The 25,036-nt window shown below is 43.0% G+C and overlaps 1 protein-coding gene across 1 annotated transcript; it reads left to right on the plus strand.

Moving 5' to 3' along the window:
- The first annotated feature begins 11,525 nt into the window (after positions 1 to 11,525).
- LOC308311667 (tubulin alpha chain-like) lies at positions 11,526 to 24,684 on the plus strand. Its single transcript, XM_080758453.1, has 4 exons — positions 11,526 to 11,663; positions 20,265 to 20,487; positions 22,282 to 22,430; positions 23,147 to 24,684. The coding sequence occupies exons 1-4, from the start codon at positions 11,661 to 11,663 to the stop codon at positions 24,119 to 24,121; spliced, it is 1,350 nt and encodes a 449-aa protein (XP_080614579.1). The 5' UTR covers positions 11,526 to 11,660; the 3' UTR covers positions 24,122 to 24,684.
- The last annotated feature ends 352 nt before the right edge of the window (positions 24,685 to 25,036 follow it).

Here is a 25,036-nt window from a genome sequence, read left to right on the forward strand (position 1 = left end):
TGATATATTACTTTATTGTCAGTTCACACTGAAATTTGTCTTGCGACACAAGCAGCCAGGTATGCAGAACATATACAAAACACAGAGAACAAGACAATTTACATACATAAAGACATGAGCAATATCCACCGCTTAGATTATCCTGTGGCTACTACATCTCCTGATTGAGCCTCAAGGTCGACTGGTAGACAAAGGACCTCTTTAGTCTGACCTTGTTGTATGCTGGTACACCATATCTCCTTCCTGAAGGTAGCAACCTATATTCTCTATACAACACATGCTTAGTATTAGAGGTGATATTCCTTGCTAACCTTAGGATGCTGTTATCATATGTGGATGTATACAGTTTCTGAAGTTGTTGTCCAACAATCTTTGAACAAATGTTCAGTTGTTGCAGCAGTTGTGATTACATGGGGAGTCCGTAGACTAAATGCATGTCAAACTGGGGGTCCTAGAAAATAAAACGGGTTGAGAATCACTGCTAGAGCCGTAAAATTCTTCTCTTATGGGGGTCCCTGGCATATGGGGGTCCGCGGGCTGATTAGTGTCAATTTGGGGGTCCTTGACATGAAAAAGTTTGGGAACCACTGATCTATATTTTCCTTAGGTTCTTTATAGTAGGCCTATTATAGGCCCATTAGTCACGCTGTGTTGGATATACGGGAAGTTAGTCTATGAGGTTAACTTGTATTATCAAAGTTGTATCTGTTAGATATGGATAGGCCAAATCAATGTATGTTCTTTAATGACTGATTTGTTAATTATCCAGAACTTTCATTCATTTAATAGGGCTTTAATAATAGGCCCTGTGTCATTCTGTCACAAGTTAAGTGAATAAAAGAATGCCATAATTGTAGACTAAAACAGCCCAAAAATTCTGATTTTGAGTTGTGTAAATGTTGTTTGTTGTCTAAAATGTTATTGTTAAATTGTATTTATTTATATTTATTAATTTTAGAGGTAGGGCTAACACATAATTGAACTAACACACCGGATTAGTCTCCAAAGGGTTTCTTTCTCGATATCCGGACCGTTTGTGGTGATAAACCTTATATTGATTCATTTTAAATTAATCAGAGCCCCACTCCCAAATTATTCTTTGTCTGTTGTGTCACAAAATGCTAAACATTCGGTTTATAAAAATGAATCAATACACCGAGGTAATGAACAACAAAAGCCGAGGAAATAGTGAATGCATTGATTAGTCTCATATTATGGTGAGTATACCCATTTCCAAATGCATACACGAATGTCCAGTTTGGAAAGTTTTCAATTGAAGGTATAGGGTAAGTGACCTTCCTGTCCTTTATTTCAGACAGTATAGTCCATATCACATAAGATCAACGTACAAAAAGACAAACAACATGGGAAAAGCGAGCAATTAATACAAAACACAAGCACCGTAGTGCATATAAAAGTGCTGACCTATACCTAATCAGCAGCAGGCTGCTGAGCCAGTGCTTGCGCAGCCTGGACGTGACCCGGTAACATCTCTTCATAGGGTTCATCATTAGTGCCACTATGATACTGTCACTATAGACACCTCCAGGCGTTGCATAAAGTTATACATCAGTTGTCTTAACAAAGCATCACATGATGTGGGCACACCAACAGAGGTAAACAACTGACTAGGATAGGAACACGTAGAAGTAACCTCATGGCATCGTTATATGCCACTCTGAGCCGTTGCATGCTTTTGACTCTGCACGAGGACCATAGATGGGCTGTATACAGAGGGGTGACATAAGATCGATCTGAACAGTGCACATTTTACATCTACTGAGAACATAGAACATTTTCTATAGCAGTAGCCTATAGAGTGTTTGTTCCGTAAAAGGGAGCTTTTCCCTGTCCCTGCTCGTAATTAGACAGAAAATGCATTTTTCCACAATATTTATCTGTGGAACAAGAGTCAAAGAAAATGCAATGCCTCACCTCCTTCAGTGCTTGTTCGTGGCCTGAAAAAGTTGAGAACCTGCACGTCTACCATGCTTATGCGTGAGCATGCAGGTCAGGATCGGCCTGTGAAGGGCAGCAAGGAATACAAATAAATACATTTAAAAAAAAAGGTTGTTTGTGTCTGTTCCTAAAACAGACAAAAGCAGCGAGTTAAGCCCTTTTTCACCCGTTCTTCTGTGACCGTATACTGTGTGTGTGTGTGTATATATATATATATATATATATATATATATATATAGCCATATATGTTTTATCTCAAGAGCCTATGAACTGGCGTTTTCTGAGGGTCAAGATGCCTTTGATCTGTGCGTCAAGCCGGCTTCAGTACAGCTTAGCCCTTATCTGGGCTGTCCCAGAGACCCCGAGAGAAGCCACGACCACCGCGATGCCTGACTAGATTTACCTGACTATTACAGGCCACTTTTAAAATGTAATCCGTCACCCGATTGCCTGTTATAAATTGTAATTGATTGACCAGTGACGATTTGTTATTGAATGATTAACACAGAGGTACAGTTATACAATAATACTGAAAGGATAACACAAAAAAGGCCTTGTTTCCATTGTGGTCCGGTGGCGTATGTGTGCTTGTAAGGGTGGGTGCAATTCAAATATGATTATGTGGGGGGTCCCCAGTTCAAATATGATTATTTTGGGGGGGTCCACAATTCCCCGGGGGGGGGGGGGGGGGGGCAGATGATTAATTTGACTTGAGGTTCCTTGAGAATGAAAATCGTTTGAGAACCACTGGTTTAAACTTTTCAAAACAACATTAGGAAGCAAGCACAAAAAAGCAACTATAGGCTACAACTAAACAAGCCTAAAAAAAAAAAAGCATAATATTTACAAGTGACTTCACAGGAAAACAAGCCCAAATAGTCGCTTATAAATAAGGAGACCCAGCAACACTGGCGTGCGTGCGTGCCTGCCCACCTCTATGTATCTCTGACCACATTGTGTGGGACGTGCGTGCAGCAACACCAGATTGAGCTCAAACACGGCTGTCTGTGTCTGTGGACTAATTGGGTGGGTATTCCGGCGGGGGGGGGGGGGGGGGGGGACGACGACGACTGGGGAGGCTGTGTTTGACTAGAGGTCCGCACCTTGGGATAATGTCAATTCTCCATCTGTATGCACAGAGCATGTCTGTCCCCCCCCCCCCCCCCCGACATGTGTGTTCTCAAACGTTTTAATTCCCCGCTTTGAGATCCAACCACTGGCATACAGCAGTATAGCAGCAGTGGTTCTCAACACGTGGTCCGGGGACCACCAGTAACCAGATGGACCCGTTATAGATCTTTACCTCTTGAGAGCATATATATAATGACCCTGTAGGGGTCCATTTAGTTTCATTTCACGCTCAAGTGTTACTTAATTATCTGCATTACTTAATTGACAAGAAAGAAGTCTATAGCCTAATACACAATTTGAGAATGCTGAAGAATTGTTATTTTGATAAATGTTTGCCTGTCATCTCTCTTATGGTATACCACATCGATAACAGCATGGAATTATACACGTAAATAGTTTAGGCTACGTTTTGCTGAGGTTACGTTTAGGAATAAGGTTATAGGTTAGGCATCGTTATACTGAGATTACGTTATAGGAATAAGGTTAGGTTTAGGCATATAGTTTTACCAATGGTTACATTTAGGAATAACTATAGTTTCAGGTATAGTTTTACTGAGGCGTATACGTTTGGTTTAGGGATACGGTATGGTGGCGACCGACGGTCACCGGATTTAACCCAGGGCGAGCCTGCACAGGACCATATAGTTTTGGGACGAGCGTTCTCGTATCACTGTCCCTTATTGCTGTCTGTCGAGAGGGATGAGTGGTGGGTGTGTTGTTTCTGCCAAGCAGGAGACCCGGATTCAAACCTAGGCGGTTGGCATGTGACGACAGACTAGCCACTATGCAGGCGAATGACAAACACAGATGTCAGAGTGGAAGAAAAAGAGTTTACAACGCCAACTCCACCCAGGAAGAGATGTAAGAGAACGGTTAATCCACAGGATTAGGGGCTGCTGTGGGAACCTGGGGGGGGAAGAAAAAGATTTCAATCCCTATCGTGGACCCATCTCTCCTATCCAAAAAGGTGTCTGATGGGACTGTTTGAAGAGGAATAACTGGTTTGGGTGAAGGTATAGGCTCAGGAGGAGTGGATGAGGTGCAAGCGTTTGAGGATAAATAAAATTAGGTTTACATTCACAGCCCAGAGGCCTGGCGCGATGGTCTCTCTCTGGGGGAGGTTTACAGGACCCAGAGGTTTGTTTCTGTGACCTTTTGAAGAGTCACAGAAGAATACAACTGAGAGAGAAGTGCAAGTGCATGCATGGGGCCTATGTGAAAGTTTAGTGGGGAAAGAGAATTGAAAGTGACTTTAGCTATAGTGGAGGTGAGCTCTGAGTGAGGAGTATACAAATGTAGAAATTACTCTTTATGCAGAATGTCCCATTTTAAGTTGTATTTAAAAAAAATCACACCTGTGTGAACTGAGTGGTGCAATTACCCCCCACCTCCCTCTCTCTCTCTCTCTCTCTCTCTCTCTCTCTCTCTCATTAGCAGGCAACAGTGCAGCACTATCCCTCTCTATTTCTGTCACAACAGCGCCCCTACTGGTACTCAAGAGTCATATAATGGTGCTCATTAACCAACACAGACACATAGGTGAACCAACACATAGGTATAGGTGAACACGGACATTGCTGTTCCTTGGAGTGGTTGCGCCACTCAATGTTGTAATAATTAAAATCGACAAAGTAACGACTATAAGTAAAGTTACTGTTAATGTAGTGGAGTAAAAACACAACATTTGGATCTGAGATGTAGTGTAGATGTAGAAGTATTGGAAATACTCAAGTAAAGTACAAATACCTGAAAATTGTACAGTACTTGTATACATATACTGATATAACCCACTTTCCACAATTCCACCACTGTCCAACAACGGTGGAATTGTCATTAAGCAGATCAACAAGCTTACAAGCATTGTGAGCTTGTCAATCTTACTATTGGCAGCGAAAGCTTTCTTTTTGAGCCCTGGAAGACTCTGCTAAACCATATAGGGGTGAGGTTAAATTCCTTGATTTGGGGTCTATTCCGTAGTTTTGTCTCCCTCTGAGCCTGATCGTATAACACCCTTTTTCGCCAACATCTATTTTTAACTCGCTATACTTTTATCTGCGCACGGCCTCAGCAGATGCTATACAGCAGGGGTGGGTGCCCACACTTTTTTGACTTGAGACCTACTTTCAAAATGCCCAGCTAAAAGAGATCTATACCACCAAAAAGAACGTTGAATTGTTGAAAAAAGTACCATTGGAATAGTGGCACTGACGTTACATATAAAGTGAAAATGTAATTGGTTGGGTTTTTTTTTTGGTATAACTTTGTAATGCTATACTGACGTTTGTGTGCAACATTTGAGCTGACAGGCCATTTTTATGTCAATCAATCAAGTCACCTTAATTCAAGTGATAGATTAAGATTATATACATTTAGGGCCGCATCCCATGTGATCCACCTGCACAGCCTTTGTAATCTACTGGTAGATCACGATCTACCTTGTGGGCACGCCTGCTATACAGGGATAATGATGTATAGGCCTACTCTTTTGGTCTGCATATGTTGCAGAATGAGGCCTATGTGTGGCGTCAAGTCACACTCCACTGCATCCTGCGAGAACCATATTGTAGACGAGGCGTTCTCAACGTTTTCGGCTGGGGACCGCCCCGGTAATGCTGGGGCCGCATGTCTCGCGACCCCTCGCCCTGTCCCCCTCCGCACCACCAATACAAACTGACTGTAAAAAAATAACCTTAATGAAAGAAAATGTCATAAATGAATATACCGACACCAGATATAATCATTAAGGAAAGTTTAGGCATGTACTGTGTACTATATGTAAACTCTTCATTTCCATTTTCCAGCCATTCAGTTGGACATTTATTTGGGGACGCCCCCAAAACAATTTGGCGACCCCCTGAGGGGTCGCGAGCCACGGGTTGAGAAGTGAGAACCAGATATATGTTCATTACTTGTGTTAAAGCAATGGTTTTCAAGTCAACCCTTTTCATATAAAAGGTCCATTATTAGGCATAAGTACAGTCAGTACAATGAACTAAAAAACTATATATTTCAGACAAATAACAATACTACATAATCGTAATAGTCAACTGACTTACTTGCACATCAGTCTGCATAGCAGACCCACCCCTATTTTTCTATACTGTACACATTTTCCTTTTTTTGTTTTGTTTCTTTCTTTAACAGTATATATGATGATATCCTTTTTTCCCATCTAAATGTTCTGATGAATTGAACATGGAGGATAGACCTGTAAACAAGTCTTAGTGCTTTTTCTGGTTTTATCATAAGCAGTTTTTGTATTGCTTTGAAATGTAGGCTACCCATGCAGTCTAGAAACTGAATACAATTTTCAATCAACAAAATAGACATAGCCTACAACGAAACCGATCAGGGTCTGTCCCCAACACGGTGAAACAACGAGGCAAAATGCAAAGATGCAAAGAAAATCTGTAGGTATAATAAAAGCAGTGAAGCACAATAGCCCAACTGCTATTATAATTGAATCATTTATAAACACACATGACCTGACCATGTAGTGATATATCTATCGGCCTATATATAATTTCATTCGTATCGCAGACCAAATATAGGCTATTGTGCACGGACATGCAGGCTTGAATTGCACGGAGACCATTGTGCATGATGGTCGGGGGGGTAGGACCAAGGGATTTGGGATTTGTTTATAAACATTTTGGTATTTGTTTATAAACATTTGTGATTTGTTTATAAAAATTTGTGATTTATTTATAAACATTTTGTGATTTGTTTATAAACATTTGGGATTTGTTTACAAACATTTGGGATTTGTTTATAAACATTTGGGATTTGTAAGTCTCATCGGGGGGGTAGGACCACTACCAGTTGACCTGTAGTAAGTCTCATGGTCGGGGGGGTAGGACCAAGGGATTTGGGATTTGTTTATAAACATTTTGGTATTTGTTTATAAACATTTGTGATTTGTTTATAAACATTTGTGATTTGTTTATAAACATTTTGTGATTTGTTTATAAACATTTGGGATTTGTTTATAAACATTTGGGATTTGTAAATCTCATGGGGGGGGGGTAGGACCACTACCAGTTTACCTGTAGTAAGTCTCATGGTCGGGGGGGTAGGACCAAGGGATTTGGGATTTGTTTATAAACATTTTGGTATTTGTTTATAAACATTTGTGATTTGTTTATAAACATTTGTGATTTGTTTATAAACATTTGTGATTTGTTTATAAACATTTTGGGCTCTGTATAATATGTTGCCTAGGGCCTCAAAAGGCCTAGAACCGGCACTGTGTGCATCGTATTGAAGTTAATGGGGAGGATTTCAGTGTAATATGTAGCTACGGATTTGGGGGTTTTCTAGTGCCAATCTGTGTTATTCGTGTTATTCTTCGCTTGGAAAGGAGCCAGTTTATGTGGTTCGGGCATCTGGTAAGGATGCTTCTCGAGTGTCTCCCTATAGGGAGGTCCCCGATGCACAACCCCCTGGTAGGATCAGAGCCCCGGGCCGACCAAGGATGAGTTGGAGGGTTTATATCTCCAATATATGCGGCCCGGGACCGCCTCGGGATCCCCCAGAATTAAGTTACAAATATTGCTCTGGAGAGTTAAGTCTCCAATAGCTCTTTGGTGGAGACATTGCTCCTGTGACCAGACTTTAGTGGATGAATGGAATCTGTTTTTTCACTGTGTTGGGTTGATACAACACAGGGATCTGTAAGCAAAGAAAAAGACAAAAGGCAAGGGCGACATCTAGTGTCTGTAACTGGGATTACCTTCTCAAGTCTGCAACCATGAAGGAGGAGGAACTTCTTTTACTTGGTTCTGGTTGGTAAATGGAAGAAGGGGGATGTAAGTTAACCATAGAAGATATAATTGTAACAAACCGCTTTGGTTGGGCTTTTATAATTACCAGGTGCTACGCCGTGCAGATTTCTGCAATGGGTGTCATCACTTACCTGATGTTTTCTGAGGCTGATTTGAAAACTGTCAAGTGGCATATTTCTTCCTCAGCCTATAGCCGTGGATATGCACGGCTTAGGATATCCGTGGATATGCTCCTGAGGAGGATGATTCTAAAAACGACTTATAAATCCTAAAGCCTTGTTTATACTTCACTGTGCAACGGTTACAATCCCTTTAGTCTAGGGATTGCGACAAAGACTGGAAAGTGAGCTGTTGTTTATTTGCTGCCCTTTGATAAAGGTTCGTTTTGTTTTAAAGAGTTCACTTGCAATTACAAACAGAAACTAAGGATGTATGCGGCAAATCAGATAAATAATCAAAACAAACTATGAAACCCTAACCTTTAACTCAAGAAAACACTATAACTAATCTACCAAACACAGAAAATAAAGGTTTAGGAATCATTCTATCATGCTATTCTTAACTATTGGCTTGGCAGGAGTTCTCTGGACAGCATGTTCACAGTATAAGGAACTGAAACACACTGCCAGAGAACACAGGCTACACAGCTGTGAGCAATGCTTAAATAGTGATGCTGATTTGGCCTTCTCAGATGATTGGTAGAGCTTGATGAGAGGTGCAGCAGGTAGGTCTCCCACAGTCACACACAGGACCTGAGGCTGAGCTGCAGTCAGTACTACACGGTACACCCAGTTACAAACTAGTGAACTACATACTTGAACCCACAAGTAGGCTATGTAACACCACACACCAGTACAGAATGAGAATTAATTATTATGTTGATCTGACCCCCCATGACAAAGAACCAGCGCTCGCCCAGCAGTCTGCTGTCACCTATAGGCGGATGGGTGCACGCAACCTCGCCCTACCCTTAGATCTCCATATATGGAGCTGACCTGTTCTGCTAAAAAAAAAAACGTTAAGTAAGTGAGCCCGGTGTCCATGACATCATGGACACTTTGACTAAAATATATACTACCCACATAAAAACTCCAGGAAAGTGTTTCTTGTCTCCCAAACATTATTAAAATGAGATCTGGTTGCAAAGGGAGTGAAGTGTCCCTTTATTGCTTTAACGCTAGCTTGTAGTAGTCAGACTCTCAGTCTCTGTTTTCCTTTCTTTTTTTTGTCTCCTTTGGCACGGTTGGTTACTTTGACTCCAGCGGGCTGCCGTAGTGTCCACTATGCGCCCCTTCCTTTTATTACTCTATGATGCGCCCGCCCGCGCCATTCTTATGGCTCCTCCCCCGGCGCTTCAGCGTTGCCAGGTCGGCTTATGTCAAAAAAGAAACGATCCATATGTGCCCAAATCAGGGCTGGCATACGTTGGTCTTCATATTGTATTGGGAGTGGGACTGGTAGATATAGGCACTGTTGAGGAGGAGGATAGATTACGTATAGTTTGTGTGATCTCAAGGAAATTAAATGCATTTAGTTTTTATTGCCCATTCTACAACTCTATCAGAATTATTTTAATAAAGGTATCCAAATTATGAATTTGTGTGGTTGGATGACTCGGAGAAACTGAAATGTCTCTTTCAACATGACATAAAATGGCATTGTCAATTTGTACTTCTTATTTTCAATTCCATTCAAATAGGCCTACTGCAGCAAGGTTTCTTTGACTATGCATCCACCTCTTGGTACCACAGCACCTCAAAGGCCCTTAAAACAAGGCTCCAGACCTCCCAAAACAAACTGGTCAGGCTCCTACTTGGCCTCACCCCCCGAACCCACCTCACCCCTGCCCACCTTGACAGGCTGGGATGGCTTAGGGTCGACGACAGAGTACAGCATCTTGCAATGGGTCTGGTCCACAAGATTCGATACACCACTAAGATACCCATGTAGATGTACCTGTCTAAATACTACCTTAATGTAAACGAAGTCCACACCCACAACACCAGAGGGAGTGCAACAAACCATGTACAACCCAGATTCGGCACAAACAAGGGACTAAATTATTTTCGCGCCTATGCCACCAAAATGTGGAACGCCCTACCAACAGTCATTAAGACATGTGAATCCCTTGACTCCTTCAAAACCGCTCTCAAAGGGCACCTACGGATGGCTGCAATTCGAAACTGGCCTCTGTAAAATCTGAATCCCCCCCCCCTTTCCCCTCACTGTATAATGTATCTTTTCCCTTTTTGCTTCCTATATGATGAATTCCTGTTCTGTTCTTTAACTACATAGAAGTGTCTATTTGTATGTCTCTAAATGTTTTGATGAATTGAACAATGTGGACCCTGTTGTAAACAAGTGTAACGCTTAATTGGGTCGTCCACTCACAGTTAACAGTCTTTGTATTGAGTTTGTGCTTGAAATGTACTGTAATTCTACAAACTGGACACGAAAATACATTTTAATTCATCCATTGATTAAAGTGACTTGGGCTTCTTTTTTATGGAAAGTGGTGTATAAAAATTGGTGTTTGTGGGTTTTGGGCTTGTTTCTAAAGTGTAGGCTTGTTTATTTAGGCTTGCCTCCTTTTTATTATGATTATTATTTAGAGTGAGAAAAAAGAAATAGGCCACAATATATGCCACATTTGTTTTATTTTAATACATGAAAATCTTAGCTTTTTTGGGAATGGTTTTAAAAAGAATTGTCCCACAACCCATGCACAGATGGATCCCAATCTAGTTTTTGAGCGGTGCCACCCACCTCCATTACGTGACTTCGTGTGTATGTCTGTATGAGCACCACCCAGTGTGTAGGTCCGTCCGTATGTATTATGTATGTGCATGAGTCATGACCATAGAGTAGACGGTCATGAGTCATGACCCATTCACTCCAGCTCCAGCAGCTGATGACCCTGCTGTTTAGAGACTAAACTACGACCACCTGCCTGATTGACTTACTACACACACACACACACACACACACACACACACACACACACACACACACACACACACACACACACACACACACACACACACACACACACACACACAATACAGTAATTAGGCTACAATGCAGTACTGAAATAAAATGTCTGGGTTTCCGAGGCTAATGCAGTACAGACAACAGTGCAAAAATCTAAAATGATGCAGATGCTTAATGCTTTCCTGGTTTTAATGGGTTATACAACCTGAGGCCAATTCTACAAATACCTTAAGAAATCAGTAGTTTTCAAACTAGTTTGTAATTCACTTTCAAGATGTATTACAGTACACTACAGAGCAGAGCACAGTAGGCTACACTACAGTCTAAAGCAGAGCAGAGCACAGCAGTGACAGCACAGCACAGCACAGCACAGTACAGTACAGTACAGTACAGTACAGTACAGTACAGTACAGTACAGTACAGTACAGTACAGTACAGTACAGTAACTATAACAGTATAGTTGCACCGCTCAGTTCACACGGGTGTGATCTTTTTTTTGTTGAATCATTGGCTCCTACTTTGATCCTTTTCGACTAGAGATGGAAAGCCTGCCTGGTGACGCGAGGTTACGTTTTCCCAGAACCCGATCGCTTATTTCTTTCACAAAAAAATGGAGCATGGCAACACCGCTAGCGCTTCCTGCACAGCAACAAAACCAAAGCGGGCTCCGCAACCACACGAACATTCTCACAGAGACATCACATCATAGGTGCTACTGTGAGGGACAGAAGACTGAAGAAGCACTGCTTTTTAAATCCTTTTCTTTACACGAAGACACAACAATAACAAGACAACATGGTGAGTAGTTCGAACCGAACGCGTCAAATTAATATTAATACAAAATCAGAGTCCGTCTAAAAGATTGCACACACAAGTTTCCCTCCTTTGATGCAACACAGCAAGCACAGGAGGGCCCACTCATATCACCAACCACCAACACATTATTATTATTACACTGTTAAACGTCGACATTAATACATACAACTTTAAATTAACACGAATTCGTCGCACGACTATACAGTATCGTATCAGTGTCCATTATCCGTCGTCTTTATTTTGGTCGAGCTGCGTTGCCTGCGTACATTGCTAAAAAAAAAAAAACGTTACAACAGAAAGTGTGTCCGTACAGAATTATGTAGTAGTCAGTGTACGCAGTATGTGGGGGTGTGGTGTTGGGAGAGAGACATAAGTCTATGGAGAGAGAGAGGAAGCCGGGTGGTTAAGGCCCAATGTTAATGTTAAACCCACACTGACATAATGTGGACTCTGGTCTGATTTCAAAGGATTTATTTGACCTTATAAAACGAATGTTTTTTGACAGTCTCGTTTATAACAGTGGTTGTCAACCGTTTTCATATCAAGGCTCATTGTTTTTTTCGGCATTTGAGCCACCATTCATGAGATTTTAGCCTCGATATTTTGTTCTCGTTGGATATGATCTGATGCCATTTAATGAGACAACAGGCATACGTTGATCAAAATAATTATTTTCACATGCTCTGAATTGTGTAGACTTCTTCTATGCTGCTGCAGACCTGTTTAATTTCGAACAGTAATTGAAATCTTATTGAGATTTAACACTAAATAAATAATCTATAATAAGGGTAGATATTACAATGTAATAACACGGGCCATGTCGTTCCATTCGCTGCAGTGCAGATGAGTGATTTACAAGTGTTCATTACATGGCACATCTCCGTGTGAAATGGCTGATTCACCAGCTGTTAAAAAAGAGGGAGTCGCCCACCCCCTCTCGTCTGTGTGGGAGGCTATAGCCTCGTTCTCTAGAAGAAAAAAAACGTCGCCTAAAGCCAGATTTAACGCTACAACGTGGACATTTTGAATAACATCGGACTGTTTTCATGTCATGTCACGATGGCGCGACTCGATAATGCGGCAAAAAAAAAAAAAATCATCGCGCCACCCGGCGAGACAGATCCGGATGTAAAGGCAGAGAGACGTTATGTACTATGAGGCGGGGAGTCGTGCAATCCCTAAGGTTATGCGAGGACACGCGAGGAATGGTCTATTGATTTACATACAGTCGTTGCATAGGATAGGGACGGGGCGTTGCTAGCCGAAAAATACCCGATCTGCAAGCTCACAGACATGTGATGCGATGGGAGCTTGCAGGCCTGGTGGATCAGCTATTTTTAGACACGTTACTTACAAAGGGGGAATTATCTAGGTTTATTCCCATCATGGACGCACCAGACATCATCTCTGTCTGTGCATTATTATATGTAAGGGCAGAGATTTTTTAAACTTTGTGTTCGTGTTGTGTAACAACAACCTTTAACTGGTATAGTTTGTAATGCAGAGGGTCTGGGTCTTACATGTTAACACTGGTGTAAGGCAGAGCGGTTTGTTTGGTGGGTGTGAGGTGTCTTGAAACCATTTTGAAATGTACACAACATTATTGTAAAGACTGAAGTTGGTGGACAATGATGACAGTTCGGTTTATGCTCCCAATATGACTGTTGTGCGAACAGTTAATATGCTTTCATACCACCCCACCCCCCAGGGATATGGCAGGCAGAAAGCTGAGGTGTGGCACTTGTTTGTTTGTATGAGAGAGAGAGAGTCAGACAGACAGAGAGATGGTCATGGACAAAGTAATGGTGATGATGATGACTTTCTGGTATGCGTTTAGGCCCAACTGACATCTTGCAGCAAATTGAAATGAAATGGTTAGCCTCTTAGCCCACAGCCTAGATGTGTAAATGTTATAGGTCATCATCTGTCATGTGGGTCTAACCTAGCTCTGGTGGTCCATAGCCTTCTACTGCTTTGATTCAGCCCTGCAGTAAGGCTATGTGACTATCAGTATTAAATCTCAAATCGAAATCAGACCAGCCTCTCCTCTTTTGTGGAAATCTCACGAACGCTTGACCTACTCACCAATAAAAAGACGGGTTGTGTCAATAGAAAGCCTACTTTCCTCAGTGGACGCACTCTGAGCCCCCCACCACACGTATAAACGGTACTTTTTGGCCAGAAAGGGATTTTTGATTAACCTGTGAACTCGCATAACAAGTACAAGCATGCACACTTAAGTTGTTTATATTTTTCCCACTTTCCCCCTTTTTTCTTTTAAAAGTTTGATGACACATTTCTGGATCAACGTGAAACAAACTAGTTCAACTGCGCATTAGGTTAAATGGGGCGGACTGCGTGCTGACTAATACGCGTGAACAATAGCACCGACTGTGCCATAGTCAGTCAAAGGCCTCTCAGTCAAAATGGCCACGGCATGCAGTATGAAAAGCCAGACCGTTTTTATTTTCTTCTTTTTTTACATGAATGCAAATGTGTCAAGGTGACAGTGGTTGGCACTGTTATTGGACCACACTGCAAGCAAGACGCTTTTCAACACAACTGGGGCCTTTCAGTGTGCTGCTGTGTGCTGCTGTGTGTGTGTGTGTGTGTGTGTGTGTGTGTGTGTGTGTGTGTGTGTGTGTGTGTGTGTGTGTGTGTGTGTGTGTGTGGACTGTGGACTGTGGAGGTTGTATGTTCTCCCCCTGTGTTCACGTGGGTTTCTCTGTCAGGGAACATTACTCTTGTCCTGTGTCCTTGGCCAAGGCACTTAATCCTAATTTATTCTGTGTTGAGCCCAAGCCATGGCACATGGTGTCTCACATAGCTCTGTAGTACTACTAGATACTACTACAGTCTACAACTACAACTGGCAGTAGTGGGAACAGTACTCGCGTGTGTTGCTTAAATAAAAATATCAATACTGCAATGTAGACAATACTCTGTTACAAGAGTTAGGATTGGTTAAATACAGGGGATACATAACGGGCTCACTGTATGTGTGTTAAGCCAGTGGTTCCCAAACCTTTTCATGTCATGGACCCCCAACTTGACACTCATAATTAGCCCACGGACCCCCATTTGAAGGGATATGCCAGCGACGCCCATGAGAGAAAATATTTACCAACAGTGATTCCCACCCCTTTTCATTTCAAGGACCCCCAGTTTGACACGCATTGGTTGGTTTCTCTTGTTAATGCCAACCAAAATAATAATGAAATCACTGTGGAAAGAGTAAATATCCTTCTACTACTTGGATATTACTCAAGTAGAAGTACCGCTAGGTGACTTGGATATTATGAGTCATTATATGTAGAAGTCCTTACTTGATTCATACGATTCAAATTAAAAAAGTAGCAGATCTACAAGCTCAAAACCTGATATTAGTGTACGCCTCCCGCTTTGGGAACCACTGTGTTAAGCAACTAAACTGAATCTAGATCACAGATGGGTTTGGTGCAGGGGGGGCGGGGGGGGGGGGGGGGGGGGGTCACCAGAGGTGAGTAAATGCGTGGTAAATGAGAAGCACGTCGCTGTCAGGCCCCGCCTGTATTTTTTTTTTTTAAAGCACTTGAAAGACATCATATCCCTGGTATCATCTGCTGCTGGGCGAATACAATCGGGTCAGTGGGCTGGAATAGCAGCTGGAAAACATCCATGCGTGTGTGTGTGAATCGGGGTTAAGTGATTGAAATAGCTATAGCCGCTGACCTAGCTGCCATGCTCCGTAGTTGGCACTCCCATGTATTCCTGTGCCATGTCACTGCCGACCCCACGTAGTTTGTGGAAAATAGTTGTTGGACCTCACCACGCAAGGTGGATGTTCAACCCAGTAATGTTCGACTTTTAATAATTACTATTTAGGCCTTTGGCAGATGCGATTCAGCGATTGGCAATGATTAGCAGCAGAGTGACTTACAGTAAGCAAGGTAAACACGAGGTAATACAAGATGCATAGACATCGTAGTGCCTCAGTAATACACATACAAACAATAAGATCAACAAATGAACCTGGAGTCTAAATAACATGCTATCAAGATAACATTTTAACCTTTAGTCTACGACTGCACGGAGCATAATGTGGAGCCTGAAGCAATCCGATCTGATATTGAATCTTAAGATGACATCGTAAAACTCTCCATTCATTTTTAAACTTAGGATAGTACGAATACATAGGGCGGAAATGGATTTGGATACGCTGCTCTTGGGAGTTAATAATGAAACTGTCAGGATGTAATAGACATTTTTTGAGAATCTGATCTCAGGTCAGAATGGGTTAATAATGAAACTGTCAGGATGTAATAGACATTCTTTTTAGAATCTGATCTCAGGTCAGAATGGGTTAAAGTCACGCCGAGGATTTCACAGTGCAAACGTCTGTATCAAAAGGGTATTTTCAACACCCTGGCTGTAGCATGAGGCCTTCCACAGAGGACAGTGTTATATTTTGCCAGCACTAGGTTGTGTGTATATTCTCATATTACCAGTTGCAGCTGGTTTCTCTTGTTAATGCCAACCAAAATAATAATGAAATCACTGTGGAAAGAGTAAATATCCTTCTACTACTTGGATATTACTCAAGTAGAAGTACCGCTAGGTGACTTGGATATTATGAGTCATTATATGTAGTCCTTACTTGATTCATACGATTCAAATTCAAAAGTAGCAGATCTACAAGCTCAAAACCTGACTCCTTTTGCGCCGCGTTTGGACCTGGTGGATCTGCTACTTTTTATGCTTTCGCGTGATGTTGTAGTAGGATCGAGCAGTGCGTCATTTTACGAAAATATGCCCGACAAGATGATCAGATCTCTCTGCCTACTGGTGACGTCGAGGAATGGGCTTAAAACTGGGTGGAAACAATTTGCGGGGGAGGGAGAGCAGCGTCGCTTAAAGATCAATGCAAAAAACCAATATGAAGGTTGGTCCAAAAAACCAATATGAAGGTTGGTCCTTCATTTTGGGACGGCAAGGGGGATTGGTTGTCAAAGCAGAGTGGGCGTAGGTTTGTCACTGCTGGTGGTTCTCTCTGCCGTTTCAAGCCGATACATTGATTTTGGTTTCCCCCAGACGTATCAGTAGATGGACATCTGAGATCCCTGGACGTCTCTGGATATGCATTATGCAAGACTACATCCTGACGGTCATGCTGACGATGGCTTTCTTTCAGCTGAATTGCTTGTGGCCTTCTATAAAAATAGAAGACCAATATTGATCCGTGTGTGTGTGCTGGTGTTCGTTTTTGATACTCGTCACTCGCAGTCACAACCGTGGCGTGCACCTGGTGGTCGTTTCCAAGACTGGCAGTTATGCATGACGCTGCGAGTGTAAACCGTGTCGGTATGAATATGCCCTACCGTCCCTTTTCAGTTCAGTGATGCTCTCCAAAGTGGCGAGCATCTTTTCTTTCTAAGAAACATCATGAAAGATGTACGTGACCCATTTAGACCTGAGGATGAAAAAAAAAAGTCTTCTAAATCCTAAAGGTTTTGTGAACCTATGTTTTGTGTTTCTATGTCAGTTGGTGCTCAACCTTTTTCATGTCAAGGACCCCCAGAATTATCTGTATTTGGCCACGGACACCCTATCTGAAAATATGTTGTTCCAGGGACCCCCCCCCAGAAGAAAAAAACATTCGCTCTGAATAAGAGTACACAGTATATTCAAAGATTTGTGCCACATGATTTTTCAATAGCTAAAGTATAACATAATGCTTAAAACACCAAAAGGGGTTCCTGTCCAGAATGGGTTAAAGAGGTTGTATGTTATTAAGAGTGGATCATACAGTGTTATTTACTGTAGGTTACTTACGTTTGTCTTTAGAGTACATTACGCCAAAATCAAAAATAAGTATTGGAGAGGGGGATTGCCTTAGTTTTAGCGTCATCTGTTAACCCATTCTGGGCGGGAAGTATGTACACAGTGTTCAAAAATGTGACGCTGCTATATAAATATTTGAAGTTTTTCCAGAAAAGGCATTTTTAGAATCGGCCTCAGGCCTAAATGGGTTGGGGGTTGAACGATGACATCAGCACAAGATTAGGATGAATCCAACAATGCAATTTGATATTGATAAATGTTTTATAAGTGTTGAAAACCATTGTTTGAACTATACATTTAATCTGTCCGTTAACAGTAGAGAGGATCAATTATATCTGGGATTGAATGGCCAGAGCATGAATATTATACCAACTAAGTACAGCTTCCTCTTGTCGTAAAAACCTGATTGTCGAGATCTACAGTAGACCATTATGTAAATAGTTGTCTGTTGCCTGTTATCTGCCTTTAGGAGTGGGCAGGCAGTTATTTTGTTTGTACTAAATTGACTCATTTTGAATTGAAAAACCTCACTATACTTTTCCCATGTGCTCATATTTTGATTTTCACAGTTAATATTGACCCTCTCTCTCCCTAGTGTGTAAGATGTGTTTCATCCCACTCGGCTAGTTTATGAAAGCGAACAGGCAGGCAGTGAGCCCGCATTCAGCCAAGCTCTCAATCATGCCAGACATCAGTCATAAATGATAAGCGGCGGAGCGCGAGTCCTTTTCGTCTTTCCCCTCCCCATTCACTGGTCGAGGATGTAGAAATATTTGAGCTGGGTGTGTGTGGACGACGTACTACTTTGGCCCCAACATGAGCTTTGACAAGGGGGGTGATGACTAGGCCCTGTCACAATTATTACATAATCGCCTAACCGTGGCCTGCATTTTCATTCATTTTTCAAACACAGCAGAAATAGTAGATCTACAAGCTTGTGTTGTAAGCTTGTAGATAAACTATTTCTTCTATTTTGTAAAAAAAAAAGATTGGAAAGAAAAATGTGTCAGTGATTCCTTTATATATTTACAGTAAGTTATGTGTCATCTGCCCTGTGCAATTTGTGATTACGAAACCTAAAAGGCAAACGGAAATACAAATTGTAACATTCCACACGTTCAATGCAAAAAACACAATTCAATCGTCAATCGCAATTATTTGTGTGGAAAATTAATCGTCGACTTTACATTTGTAATGGTGACAGCCCGTGTGGTGGCATCACTGCTTCCTTGTTCAGTCTGGACTGCACCACGTGACGGTCTGTGTGAACCAGTTGCCGCATCCCAACCAAATGAACCAGTTGACCTCAGCTTGTGTCTTTTAGCCGACTTGTCTCCTGCAGCGGAAAACAAAAACAAACTCCTCCACACACCTAAGTGCTGATTAATTAAATTACCTAATCAAGTGCTTTGTTCTCACTGAAAATAAATCTCAACTCACGCCACAGACGTGACTTGGCTGTCTCTGCACAGAGCACACCGAAGGCCCCTAAATAGATTCTGCCATATGTGCAAAGCCGTTTTACACTGGCATGCTGGGTGGATGATGCTAACAATGCTGGCCTAGATGCCTGCAGAGAAAGGCAGAGTCGGCCAGGAACAAGCAGCGTTTGTGTACCGGGCTACATTCAGTGCATTGAGGTCACAATGCAAATTGTGGTAAACTCATATGACTGGCACAGAATTCCACTGTAGCCCCGTTTGACAGGCGGCACGCTGCCCCCTCCTGGTGATAAACAGACACTGTGGGTGGATCTGTGCCCTGTAGCAATGCAGCTGCTGCAGCATGCTGGCGCAGACTAGAGAGAAATGGCTCTTCATTATTTAACCCGTCTTATGGCCTAGCAATGTTTTGTATTGCAAAATTAATTTGACTTGAGTTCTCTCTTCAACAGTTACTCTTGCATGTTGGCACACCATTTTCTATCAACTGAAAACACCTTTGCTCTCCACAAATCCGTTACATTTTTCATTACATTGATAATTGAATACATCAAATCTACATTTTATTTCATTTGGTTCCCTCTTATTGAATAAATCACATCCTACACATGAGCCACGTCGTGCTACTTTTCAGTGCCGTTTTGGAAATTGGAATGAATCTATACATTTTGGCTGCTGTATCCACATTAAGCCATAGAGCGCGTGCATAAAGTGAGTGGCAAAGTGAGTTTAACGTCGTTTTAACGTCGTTGAATGCAATCAGATAGGACCTTTCTGTTTGGAGATATGGGCTGTCAAGGCCAGAAAGTCACTTTTTGCCACTCTGCAGGCATTCCCGCATAACTCCTGGATATGATGATGAGGTCACGTACCCTCTATTAAGACCTGACGCGTGTCACCTTAGCTTTTAACCACTTTTTTACCATTATTTGAATATTTAACCGTTGAAAAATAGCAGACATACAAGCTTGGCCTGTAGATCTGCCATTTTCGATAAAACGTGTGCACATCTTTGAATATATAATTATTTCACAGTGAGCGTTTTTAACTAAAATCTTTTGCTTCTGGGGGGGGGGGGGGGGGGGGTCCCTGGTAGTACAAAACATTTTCAGATGGGGGTCGGCGGCCGAATACATATAATCTATGGGTGTCCTCGACATGAAATGAAAAGTTTGAGCGCCACTGACATAGAAACAGATTTTTCAGGATTTAGAAAGACATTCGTAGAATCTGGTTCTCGGGGTCTTTACCGATCCCATTCCTCACCTTTCTGTGTATGCCGTGTGTTTCCTCCTCTGTCCTGTCCTGTCCCTGTGTGTAGCGTGAGTGTATCTCAGTCCATGTGGGGCAGGCCGGCGTCCAGATGGGGAACACGTGCTGGGAGCTGTACTGCCTGGAGCACGGCATCCAGCCCGACGGTCAGATGCCCAGCAACAAGCCCATCGGAGGCCACGACGACTCCTTCACCACCTTCTTCAGCGACACCGGCGCCGGGAAGTACGTCCCCAGGGCCATCTTTGTGGACCTGGAGCCCACAGTGATCGGTGAGTAGTGGGTTGGAACAGGAGGACAGACCCAATAAACACGTGTATGGTAACCGCCGGTTTCCGAAAACACAAGAGAAAGATGCGTTTCAGGACAATGCATGGGTAGAAATTAGCTCTGGTTCATTCATAGCCTTAAAAAGAACAATTTCACCCCACCGCGCACGTATATAAAATGCACTTTTTGGCCCAAAAAATTGATTTTCTGTCACCGGAAGGAAATATCTTGTCAATTTGGATTTTCTATTGACCTCTGTGGAGGGCGCAGTGGAGTAACTAAAACATATTTTTTCTTCTGGTGAAAAAAAATCTTTTCTAGCCAAAAAGTAGCTTTTTATACGTGTGAGGGCGGGGGGGCTCAGAGTGCGTCCACTAGGGGAAAGTAGGCTTTCGCCGCCACAAAACCGTCTTTGTATTGGTGAGTAGTCGTTCTTTCTAAGTCGACAGGCTGTGCAGTCTTCATGCGGCGGCAGGGAGTCGAGAGTAACACAGCCTTAAGGAGAAGTCCTTAACCCATTCTGACCCGAGATCAGATTCATACGAGGTTTCCACTGGACACACACTGGTCTGATTAACCCATTCTGACCTGAGATCAGATTCTAAAAATGTCAGTCGTTCTTCGATTTAAAAAAACATAGCAGACCTACAAGCTACGAGCCTGTAGATCTGCTATTTTTCAATAGCTAAAGCACGACATGATGCCAACACCAAAATGGGTTCCCGTTCAGAATGGGTTAAGGCTGTGGACCAGAGCTAGGGAGAAATTATATTTAAGATAGCTTGATTTATCAAATCATGATTTGAATACATACAATCTAAGGGTATTTTGACACATTTATGGAGTAAAGTTCTCAAGTCACCACGACTGATTCCAGTCATTCGGAGTCTATAGAATGTCTTCTATATGTCCAGAAGCATCTTCCATAAAGTCTCAAATGAATAAAATTATCCATATGAAAAAGCAATGGTTAAAGCCTCTGTCTGTGATTTCTCCACCCGGTTGGCAGTGTGTAGAACATTAGGAAACATACTACTAAAACATCATAATTGTACATTCATTCATTGTTTAGAAGTCACCGCTAGTGTGACAAATCTAGTTTCACAAATCGTACATTACGACTTGGTCATACAAACACTTTCAGCCATGAGTTTTATTTTGCGGGAACCCCTTTTGGTGTTAGCATTATGTTACGCTTTAGCTATTGAAAAATAGCAGATCTACAAGCTCATAGCGCGCCACCGAGTGGCGTGCTGCGAGCTTCTAGGTCTGCTATTTTGAAAAATCGAAGAACGACTGACACAGAAACATAGCTTTTTCAGAAAACTTGTCATTTTCTTTTTTTTATAATATTTGTTTTATTCGGAAAGTGCAGTATAATTGTACATATAGCATTTCTACAAACGATACGTATAAGAGCAGTTCCCAAGATTTTCTTCTTTTCTTTTTTTTCCCCACCCCTCTTCCCTCCCTCATCCCCCCTCCATGTGGCAACATCTCCAATGTCTCTGTATAGTATAGTCCTTTTTCCTATATAAGACATCGAGTCCACACTCAAACAGAGACAGGCACGGCAGTAACACTTCAGGTGGTACATTTCAGGAGGACAAAGAAAAAAAGAAAGAGTGGGCGGAAAAAGACATAAGAAACAAAAAGACAACAACAACTAAAGTATATACATTTATAACTTGTCATTTTCAAACAGACATTGTTAGAATCTGATCTCAGGTCAAAATGGATTCATCCATGCAAATGATTAACTGTTGTTTCTCTCTCTCTCTCTCTCTCTCTCCTAGATGAGGTCCGTACAGGTACGTACAGACACCTGTTCCACCCGGAGCAGATGATCTCGGGCAAAGAGGACGCAGCCAACAACTATGCCCGTGGTCACTACACTATCGGCAAAGAAGTCATCGACTCCGTTCTGGACAGGATCCGCAAACTGGTACGAGATATGGCCTCGTCTGTTAGTTCTACAATGCATATTATGATCACCTCGGCTCGGCGTCCCCGAAATGCTTAGTCTAGTTTAGAAGCAGAAAGATAAGGCATTATTGCTGTCGGGCAAAAGAAACGCCCGTAAATGAACACCCCATTTAATCATACTACAGCAGCACACAAAGGTAGCAGATCTACAAGCTTTTGCTATTGCTACCAAGTACCAACAACAGACAATATTTAAAAAAAGAAAATCAATGGTTAAAGCCTCGGTTCTGTGATTTCTTCCCCTGGTTGGCAGTATTGTGTTCATTCATTGTTTAGGGACTCACTCCTTTCCCACAGTTTCACACAAATCATACATTATGACTTCAGTATTCCAGCACAGATAGTTAGATCGTGTCCAAAATGATTAGCTTGTTGTTGAACTTAACCCATTCTTAACGGGAACCCATTTTGGTGTTCGCATCATGTCATGCTTTAGCTATTGAAAAACAGCAGATCTACAAGCTCATAGCGCGCCACCGAGTGGCGCGCTACGAGCTTGTAGGTCTGCTGTTTTTGAAAAATCAAAGAACGACTGACATTTTTTATAGAATCTGATCTCAGGTCAGAATGGGTTATAATCAGACCAGTGTGTGTCCAGTGGAAACCTCGTATGAATCTGATCTCAGGTCAGAATGGGTTAATCACATTGCTCCATTCTTATTTTCTCCACAACAGTCGGACCAGTGCACCGGGCTCCAAGGCTTCCTGGTCTTCCACTCCTTCGGCGGAGGAACCGGCTCCGGCTTCACCTCCCTGCTGATGGAGCGTCTCTCCGTCGACTACGGCAAGAAGTCCAAGCTGGAGTTCGCCATCTACCCCGCGCCCCAGGTGTCCACGGCCGTGGTGGAGCCCTACAACTCCATCCTGACCACGCACACCACCCTGGAGCACTCCGACTGCGCCTTCATGGTGGACAACGAGGCCATCTACGACATCTGCCGCCGGAACCTGGACATCGAGCGCCCCTCGTACACCAACCTCAACCGCCTCATCAGCCAGATCGTGTCGTCCATCACGGCCTCGCTGCGCTTCGACGGCGCCCTGAACGTGGACCTGACGGAGTTCCAGACCAACCTGGTGCCGTACCCGCGCATCCACTTCCCGCTGGCCACCTACGCGCCCGTCATCTCCGCCGAGAAGGCCTACCACGAGCAGCTCTCGGTGGCCGAGATCACCAACTCCTGCTTCGAGCCGGCCAACCAGATGGTGAAGTGCGACCCGCGCCACGGCAAGTACATGGCGTGCTGCCTGCTGTACCGCGGCGACGTCGTGCCCAAGGACGTGAACGTGGCCATCGGCAACATCAAGACCAAGCGCAGCATCCAGTTCGTGGACTGGTGCCCCACGGGCTTCAAGGTGGGCATCAACTACCAGCCGCCCACCGTGGTGCCCGGCGGAGACCTGGCCAAGGTGCAGAGGGCCGTGTGCATGCTGAGCAACACCACGGCCATCGCCGAGGCCTGGGCCCGCCTGGACCACAAGTTTGACCTCATGTACGCCAAGCGGGCCTTCGTCCACTGGTACGTGGGCGAGGGCATGGAGGAGGGGGAGTTCTCGGAGGCCAGGGAGGACATGGCCGCCCTGGAGAAGGATTACGAAGAGGTGGGCGTCGACTCCTTTGAGGATGATCAAGAGGGAGAGGAGTACTAGGGCTAGGATGTAATGTAATGCCACCCCCTTTTCATTGACCATAATAGTGTTGCGGTGGCCATTTTGGATGAGGTTTCCCCCACCTCCCCCCTCTCTGAGCATGACGTAAGAGCCAAAATGGCCATTGTTCACGTAATGGTTAATGCCCGACAAATTATGGAGAGAGCTGCAGTTTAATACCCCGACCAGCATGAAACAAACAACACGGAAAACACATCTGATTAGTGACTTTATCTCTCTCTCTTGTTCAATACAAACATGTTCAACGCTGACTCTCATTGTCGCTGTTCTTTTGTTTTTGTTTTGTTTTTATAACCATGGCACTACACGTAGTCTGACAGACATGCCAAAATATAAAGAAAAGAAAAAAACTGGATGTGAATGTTTTTAGTTTATTCAGTGACTGGTCTGTTACAATGTCACAGTTAGTAAAAGTTTACTGCCATGCAGAAAGTTTGCCAAACTAATTCACTCTTGGTCCGATGATGAAGAACCGTGCTTCCTGATGTGAAACCCCTCCCCCCCCTCCTCCCCTTTCTAAATAAAGTTGTTTATTAAATGAGTCTCGTTTCTATGTCATCATGGACCTAGTGACAGTTCCTGTGTTAGTCCTGCTGAGGTTTCATTTCGTCGCCGTTGGATGGAAACCTTGCATGTCCAAAACTAGGGTTGTCCCGATCGGAAATCGGGGGCCGACCACATCATTTTCTAATGTGATCGGGACATCCCTATCCAAAACTCATAGAAATCTGCAAGCGGCTTGCGGATTTGGCTATATTCACTACTCGTGTGCACCACTCTTGTACGATGAAGTAGGACAGGGATACTCAAATAGATTTACCTGTGGGCCACATTACAAAAATGGCAAGGGGCCAGGGGCCAGTAGATAAAATTACGACATTAATGATACTTGAT

Source organism: Protomyctophum bolini (assembly GCF_963924005.1).
Source record: "Protomyctophum bolini genome assembly, chromosome: 24".
NCBI classification, from domain to species: Eukaryota; Metazoa; Chordata; class Actinopteri; order Myctophiformes; family Myctophidae; genus Protomyctophum; species Protomyctophum bolini.

Bases quoted from the DNA above. Each gene is read 5' to 3' on its own strand.
- LOC308311667 (XM_080758453.1), top strand. The intron at 20,488-22,281 runs GTGAGTAGTGGG...TCTCTCTCCTAG, and splicing joins CCTGGAGCCCACAGTGATCG to ATGAGGTCCGTACAGGTACG. The intron at 22,431-23,146 runs GTACGAGATATG...TCTCCACAACAG, and splicing joins TGGACAGGATCCGCAAACTG to TCGGACCAGTGCACCGGGCT.